This window comes from Lipotes vexillifer, unplaced genomic scaffold, assembly GCF_000442215.2.
Source record: "Lipotes vexillifer unplaced genomic scaffold, Lipotes_vexillifer_v1.1 scaffold986, whole genome shotgun sequence".
NCBI lineage: Eukaryota > Metazoa > Chordata > Mammalia > Artiodactyla > Lipotidae > Lipotes > Lipotes vexillifer.
Window position 1 is genome coordinate 93,924 of NW_006784900.1, and position 8,696 is coordinate 102,619.

At 46.6% G+C, this 8,696-nt stretch overlaps 1 protein-coding gene across 1 annotated transcript in view; it reads left to right on the forward strand.

The window, feature by feature from the left end:
- Positions 1-6,464: 6,464 nt before the first annotated feature.
- Positions 6,465-8,696, forward strand: part of BSX (brain specific homeobox) — a 4,144-nt gene continuing 1,912 nt past the window's right edge. The window contains exon 1 of the mRNA XM_007457038.1: positions 6,465-6,726. Coding sequence (XP_007457100.1) covers positions 6,465-6,726 — 262 coding nt within the window. The remainder of the gene's footprint in view (positions 6,727-8,696) is intronic.

The following is an 8,696-nucleotide window of genomic DNA, read 5'->3' on the forward strand; positions in this document are numbered from 1 at the left end:
TTGGGTCCAGTAACTTATGGAGAAAAGCTAAAATCATAATAAAAATAATGTAGTGAATTTTGATTTGAACATTTTGGGGTTAAAGTAAAATAATTCTTTTTTCTTTTATATTTTAATTTTGAAATGATTTTTGAATAAATATTACATTCATATGATTCTTACTCAAAAGATACAAAAAGGGCAATTAGGGAAAAACCTGCTTCCCATCAAGTCCCCAGGACCTCAGTCCCTAAAGGCAACTAATGCTATGAGTTTCTTTCGTATCTTTCCAGAGGTATATATAGAATATGTAATCAAATTTGTGTAGTTTCCCCCATCCTTCCCCCTTTAAAACAAATGTTAGCATACTTTGCTCTTTTCACTTAAAAATACATCCTAGAGTTCCTTTTGTTCTGGGTTTATGTAATTTAGCCATGATGTGCAAATCATATCTGTTGGATAAATTACGATGTGCATTTGTAATTTTGATATATATTACCAGATTGTTCTCAATAGAGATTGTACAAATTTGCATTCTTTGCATCAGTATATGAGAGTGATTCTTTCCCCCCCAGCTTTGCCAACAGAGTGGGCAATTAGATTTAAAAAATTTTTTATTCGACAGGTTAATGATGTCTCAGTGTAATCTTTTATTAGTCTTATTTTTAGTATTATTGTTAGCATCTTTTAAAATGCTTAACAGCCATTTATTTATATTTTCTTTTTGGTGAACTCTTTCAATCCTTTGCACATTTTTAAATTGTACTCTTGATTTTTTTTATTGATTTGTAGGAACTATTTATATATAAGGAATTATCCTTGTGTCTGGGATATGAGTTGCAAACACTTTCTCCCAGTTTATTGTTTGTCTTTTTCCTTTGCTTTTGATAACTTTTGCCATGCAGAATTTTTAAAAATTAGTTAATTTTTTTAATCAATGTTTTCTTCTCTGACTTCCAGGTTTTTATGTTATATACAGATTATCTACCATCTTGGTCACTGTAAGACAAATTCAATATTATTCTCTTATAGTGACAACATTTGTACCTCCCATTTTTTGGGTCCACTAACTTGATTGCATTACCAGTGAGAGTTTAAAGAATAAATATCATAAATATCAATCTGTTTCATGAACAGTATTCTCAAACAAAATATAAACGGCCCAGCATTTTAACAAAACATACCAAATATTTAGTTCCATGTACATAGTCCTTTTGGAAATGTTTACAAATTTCTATACCCAATAATAGAGTTTGAAAGGGTCTTACAATCTCTAACATTAGAAATTCACATTGTATTATGGTAGCAATTCATGAACTTCTATTTTTAAAACTATGCATACTAATTTTGTATTGTTTAAAGTACATTGTGCTAGTAGGTGCTAAATTTAAAATCTGACATAGAATTTGAATAGTTTGGAATGGGAGTAAAGAATACTTAAAAGACATTTTGTTAGCTTATTGGGTTTTTTCCTCTGGTAATACACTTGGCTACTCTTCTGGGGACTCAGTGAGGAAATGGTGGAATACTAATAAGAAACCTATTCAAACCTCATTCTTATTCTAATATATGCCTCTTAGAGTATTAAGAAATGATAGGTAATCTCTCATATTTCAAACCTTTAACTTCAGGTGTTTTTTTTCTGTCACTTTTTGAAGCATGTTTTGAATTGAGATGCCAAAGGCAGCATAGAAAACTTAAAGAAAGAAATAAAATGAAAGTTTTTAACTCTTCAGACTGACCTTGTCCTGAACGAGCAAACTGGATAGAGTTAGTCCTCCTTATGTTAGGAATATTGTGATTTGAATACCCTATCCTTGAATGTGTTCTCACAGAATTCACATCCTAATTTTCAGTGTAAAAGCACTATTTGAAGATGCATTTGCAGGAAGCATTCAGTGACTCGTGTTCTTTTTCTAGGCATGTCATCCACTTCGGTAGTGCTTAAAATAAAGTACTCAGATAGAAGGTAAGTTGAAACAGACAACAAGCAATATAATATAAAATGTTATGAGTAAAGTGTGTTACTCAGATCCTTCTAAAATACATTTCTCCCTTTATTTTGAAGGCCGCAGTATAGGCACCTTGGCTAATGGAATCAGTCTCTTCCTTTGATCATCAGTAGGGTTATCTTTTCGGTAAACTAAGTCCCAGCTCAGAAGACAGTTTTAGATGAGGCTGACATGAAAGAGAGAAGGGCTGTTTAATTATCAGCTCCCTGAAAAACATGTATTTTCTCTCTTTAAATTAATAATTCTTCAGATGAAACCATAAACAGGAGCTTGATCAGGTCTTGTGGGTTGGGTGGGGGAAAATTTATTTGATCCTTAACTTTTGCTCAGAGCAGTGAACGGGATCTGATTTTATGCGTCTGCCTGGCATACGGTTATAGCCTGCTGGCTCCAGGGGATCAGTTTCGGTCAAATGAGAATGAAAAATAAATGTAATGTGAGTGCATTTATTTAATCTCCTAAAGCTTGGGGAAAGCTTGCGAAGACAGGTAGTGAGTACCCTGGAAGATAGTAGATGCTCAATGAATGTTCACAGCAATAGAATATAGTGGATAGATGAAGGGCAAGTATTGAGAATGTGCTAGGCTGGCTTCAGCAACTGCTTTCCATTTTTAAAAAATTTATTTATTTTTGGCTGCATTGGGTCTTCTTGCTGCGTGCTGGCTTTCTCTAGTTGCGGCGAGCGGGGGCTACTCTTCATTGCAGTGTGCGTGCTTCTCATTGCGGTGGCTTATCGTGTTGCAGAGCACGGGCTCTAGGTGCGCGGGCTCAGTAGTTGTGGCTCGCGGGCTCTAGAGCGCAGGCTCAGTAGTTGTGGCACACGGGCTTAGTTGCTCCGCAGCATGTGGGATCTTCCCGGACCAGGGCTCAAACCCATGTCCCCTGCATTGGCAGTCGGATTCTTAACCAGTGTGCCACCAGGGAAGTCCCTGCTTTCCATTTTCTATGTGTGTCTACCTATATTAGAAAAGGGTAAAAGGAATTATGGCAATTTACTAGACACATGCTGTCCAATAGATAACCATTTGCCATATGTGGTTATTGAGCACTTGAAATGTGGCTAGTCTGAACTCCTGAACTGAGATGTGCAGTAAGTGTAAAATACACAGTGGATTTTGAAGATTTAGTATAAAAAAAGGAATGCAAAAAAAAATCTCAATGATACTTCTATTGATTATATGTTGAATAATAATATTTTTGACATATTGGGGTTAAGTGAAATACATTACTATTTCACCTGTTTCTTCCTACTTTTTAAACGTGACTAGTAGAAAAATTTTAATGACTTATGTGGCTTGATTTATATTTGTATTAGACATCGTTGGTCTAGACTTTAGAGATAATCTAGGCAATGAAATATTTCTGCTTTTAAGGGGCAAACTGTTTGCAAGCTATATAAAAAAAAGACAATTACTCCTTACCTGGGCTGGCGGGAGTGCAGGGGAGAGGGAGGCCTGTTGGCTCTGGAATGCCTCTTCCTTTTACCCCAAGACTTGCCCGAATTGATTCTCAAGACGGGGCTGGGCACCTTGGGGGCCTCCTTCACCCCACCTCAAGGATGGGCCAGGCCAGAGCGCCAGCATCATGGAGAAACGTGCCAGCTCTCGTCACCTCGCGATTTCCCGAGGGTCTGGCTCGTAACTCTTAGAAGAATGTGAGGCCGGGACCCGAAAGGAACTTCTCCAGGACAAGCCCCGCGTGCACAGCCTGCCCCTTGCGCTGTGCTCAGGCCCCATAGCCCCCTTGGCGAACCCAGCTGGGATTATCTGAGTGTGCTGGGATAAGGGGTTCTCCTTAATGGACAAGGGTGGCGACTGAGGAATCCCTGTCCCTGCCTCACTTCCGATCCCCCTGTTCCTGCCTCCGCGCCCCCGGGGGCCTGCATTGGTGCGGACGGCGGGTCGCACTCTCAGCCACGGAGCTTGGTTTCCCAGCATCGCTGAAAGGGGAGAGGGAAGGAAAACTCCCGCAGTCCTGGAAGTCCTTCAACTTCCCAGAGCTGTCCAGTTTCCTCCCTCCGTCTCTCACTTCCTAGGTTCCCACGGGGGCGGAGGCGGAGGCTGGAGAGCCGGACTCCCGAGGGAAAGTCTCCCTCGGCAGCGCTGGGCTCTTGGGCAGGCGGGTCCTGGCATGAGCAGAAGTAGAGAAAGGGGAGCGTGGGCAGTCGGCCCCTCCTCCCGCGCGTCTTGGCCAGCGAGCAGGGCCTGGGGAGATAGCCTTAGCTTTGGGGGACAGCAGGGAATGTGGAATACAAGTATATGAAATAAGGGGGAGGGTAAGGACTGAGCAGGCTGTCTACCCCGCCCCTTCCCTCCTCGGATCCCTCCTCGGATCCCTCGAACACTCCGGGAGACGTGTAAGAATGAATTCTGAGAAAGGGTTTGCAGCGCCTTGGCTCCAAGGTAACTGCTACCCAAAGGCATTTTTTACTGCCCCTGGTCCCAAGGGACATTCAGTAATCTTGTCATTTCTGTTTCTGAGGCAGAAGTTAGTCCCTGCCCCCAGAGTGAAGCTAAAATCCCACCCCAAGGCTGAGTGCAAATCTGTGCTCGGTCTGTGTAGGGATGGAGTGTAAGTGTGCGCCGGCTCGGGAAGGCTCTTTACAGAGGCTACTTCTGGTTGTAAACCCGCCACGCCCTCAATAGCCTCTAATCCTTTGGGGTCTTAGGAGACAGGATGCCTCGGTTTCCACTCAGAGGAAACAGTAAGCGCTCGCTGGCAGCAGGGTGGATGTGGGTAAAGTGTGGACAGTCCCCTCTTCACGGGTCTCCTGGGTCTTCCTTTGGTCCTGCGGGAGATGACTGGACCAGGGCTACGGACCAAGCATCGCCTCCTGGAAGTCTTCTATGTTCCCTCTCCGTGGCCACCTGCTTTCCGGTCTTCAGTTCTTACAATTATAAACTTTAAAAAGATCACATTTCACACTCCATGACAAAGAGTTCTGACTTCGTTTAGAGGCTTACTTGCCAAGAGCTTATTTTAAAGTTATTTCCCCCTTCTTCCTCCTTCTTCTGGCTCTCCTCGTCTGTTTACCATTTACCAGTTCATCCGTATGGAATACGACGCTCCCACTTCTTGGAGCTCTGTAGTTTGGGGCCTAATTGATTCTGGTAATTAATTTGTGCTACCTGCTAGATCAGATGGAAATCCTACCCGTGCGCCCAAGGATTAACACTTGGCTTCCTAACACCTCCTCTAATTATCTAATAGCATGGGTTGTGAGGACTCAGTCTCTATTAAAACACTTTTACTATTAGCAGTGGTGATTGGAATTGTGATGATGACTAGATTTCAACAAATTAGAGCTTAAAAATGGGGAGATGGAAGAGAAGTGGCTTCTTTTAATTTCCCTGAGTTTAACATCAATAATTAGAGCAATTTTCGGAGATGCGAGCTGAAATTACCCCTGCTGTGCTGTAGATGATCACCTTAATTTTAGCAAATTGACTCCAGGGAAATAAATGTGACAGATTTGAAAAAGACAAACATTAGAAAACAAAAGATTGGGAGGGAGGAAAATGAAAAGAAAGGCTGCAAAAGGGAATGGGAAACAAAAACACAGTACAGTTATTTGGAGGGGGGCGCTAGGGCTGAAAAGGATAATATAGCAGAAATAGCAGCCTATGTGAGCGGAATGAGGAGAAAGTGATGGAAATTTGAGAGGAGGTGGAGGCTGGCATTTAAGAGGTAGTTCTGGACGTATTTACACAGATCAAATTACTTGACTAATGTAGGTATAACTTTCCTCACACCACCCTCTAAAACGGAGGTAAAGAATGTTATGATCATCATCAACATTTTATTTATTTACCTCGACAATCCAGTCATCCCTCAGTCATCAACTTAAGTTGGGTCTAGCAGATATGGACTCTCTCCTCACTTCTCCTCTTCCCCCTGTGCTATCATTCCTCTAAAGTTTTAAAGCCCTGGCCCCAGTGCTGAAATAAGTGCTTTATTCCTGTTGCTTCGGGGCCCTTTAAATGCCTTCTGCTCTCTAAAGAGGAGTTTGTCCGAGGGTAGAGACTTTATCTGTTTCGTTTTCTTTAAAAAACGGCCAGGAGCTAGGCAGCTCCTGCCGTGGCGGGCAGAAACTGAGGTCGAGAAACCTGGTAGGAGCAAGGACCCGGTCCGCTCGGCTGCACTCTCCCCGGGCCTGGCCGGTTGTATTCAGCACCGCGGACAGCTCCCCGCCCCGCCCCGCGCCCACCGCACCCTCCCCTCTGCCTCTGGCAGCCTTGCCATTGGCTCTCCCGGCTCCCCTCTCCAAGCTGCCAATTCTCCTACACTTAGACCCAACCTACCCAAGAGCTTATCTTCTTGCCTCTCCGGCGCTGGGGGTAGCCCAGGCCGAGGAGAGAGCATCAGGGATCGGAGCCTCGAGGGTGGTTGGCTCTCGACCCGGCGTGCTGAGACGCTGCCTGCTTCCTACTCGTCGCCCCCGGCCCCCGCCCTGTGGCTGGCGCTCGGTTCAAGATGAATCTCAACTTCACCTCCCCTCTGCACCCGGCGTCATCTCAGAGGCCCACTTCCTTCTTCATCGAGGACATCCTGCTGCACAAGCCCAAGCCGCTAAGGGAGGTGGCCTCTGACCACTTCACCAGCTCTCTGGCCTCCCGGGTGCCTCTGCTAGACTATGGCTACCCCCTCATGCCCACACCCACCCTCCTGGCCCCTCACCCCCATCACCCTCTACATAAGGGAGACCACCACCACCCTTATTTCCTCACCACCGCGGGTAAGTAACAGGGGTCTCAAGGTATGGGGAGAGGGAGAGAGCACGTCTTCCAGCATAGACCCTAAGCCTGTGACGGACGAGAGGAAGGGCCAGAGCTGGCTGGGCCTCCTTCCCTAAGTGACAGTGGAAGGTTGGGGATATGGCTGAGAACACAGGGAGCTCCCTTGAGGCATATGCCAATGCAGGGTAGTAACTCGTGGTCACTCCTCACTTTTTATAATGGAGGAAACGCGCCGAGCCAAGGAGTAGCTGTAGGTTTTGGCGATATTCTTGATGGGCAGGTGCTCAGTTTCCTTCCCCTTGGTCTTCCTGGACACTTTGGTCCATTTCTCGGTCCCCATCCCTATCTCTCCCACTCTGAGGGAGACCCCTGACTATCCCACCCCACGGAAAGGAACTCAACTTTCCAATCCAGAAGCTCAAAAGGCTCCAGTGGGGCCAGCTCTCTCCTCCCAGGCGCTGAGCATTTGCAGGTAGACACTGCAGGGGTTTGGAAGTGAAGGAGGGTTTGGGGATATTCTGAGGACTGAAGGTTTGGGCTGGCCCGAATAAGGGAGAGAAGGTAAGGAAAAAAGAGGGAGAGACGCAGCTGCTCATTAACCCTCTTTACTCCCAACATCTAGCATTTAATTCACAATCTTGGGCTGGGCTGCCCTCCTTTGCCCCTGTTGCTGATATCTCTGGAGCCCAGAATCAAAGTATTTTGATTTCCCAGGCATGGCAAAGAGCGGGGACCAGCAAATTCTGGTTGGGACAGGGAGATGCGGGGAAATACCCAGGTTTCTTTTGTGCCTCTCCCTGAAAGGCCATATTCACGCTTTCTTTTCCGGCATCTTCATTCCAGACAGAATAATTCGTTGAGTCCAGATGCAGAGCGCAGCCGGAAAAACAACCCTAGTCGGGGTGGGGGCTGGACAGACGTGAGCCAGTTTGTGAAATGTGGGCGCTGGAATCCACGACAAAAGCTAAAGCGTTTGTGAAGCGGTAAAACCCAGACTTCGGGGCACTGGGTTGGAGGGGCAATTGTAAAGCCTGCGTGCAAGTCCGCCACTCTGCTTTGGCTTCACCGCCGGCCGGAGACAGTCTCTTTTGCGCTGCACCCATGTTCCCGGCAAATAGTAGTGGCCAAAAGCCAGAGATACCGGAACTACTAGTTTTCTGTTTTTGCTGTTCCTCCCGTGGGATCAGCCGATATTGATGTCTGCGGCGGTTGGTCCGCTTGGTGCGTCTCAGACATGGTAAAGCTTGCGAAGGTCAGGAAAGACACGAGAAGGCTCCCGCGGCCCGGGAAAAGCGCTTCAATCCTTCTGCGTGGGGTCGGAGGGAAAGAATGAGAACTAGATTCGAGAGCGGGGTCCCCAGGGCGACCCCGAAACGGATAGGAAACGTGCGAGGCGGCAATTACCCTTCGGTTCTCGCTCAGGAGCTGCCCCGCACGTGAGAGTGTTGGCCAGTTCCCTTTGGCCGCAGGCGGGAGAATGGAGGCGGCTCAGGGAAGAGAACGGTGTTTTTTAGTGAGGTTGGGAAGCAGGATCACATTCACGCTCTGTCAGCCCCAGGACATCACTGATTGTCGTCAGGGGTCTGGAGGATTGGGGGGAGGGGGATGGTGAGGAGGAGGATAGCTGCTGGACCCTCCGACGTTTGCAAGAAAACTTCGGGAGGCGCAGCCGAGGACTCTCCGGAAGTTTCTCCAAGAAGACAGTATTTAAGGCCTCCGGATCTATTTTATAATTTTCTTTTCCGTTTTACTTACTGTTTATTGTGTGTGTGTGTAGATGGCCTTTCTGATAAAGATCTCCAAGCGCTATTCTTGTGATTTATTCCCCCTGCCCTGCGATTCCTGGGAGAAGCCCTGGAGAAGCCGTGGGGCGAGGCGGGGACCGGCGGGGGCACGAGGTGGAGCGGGTGCCGGGGACGAGGGTGGGGAGTGGAGCGGGGGTCGCCCGGGGAGGTCGGGCTCTGCCCAC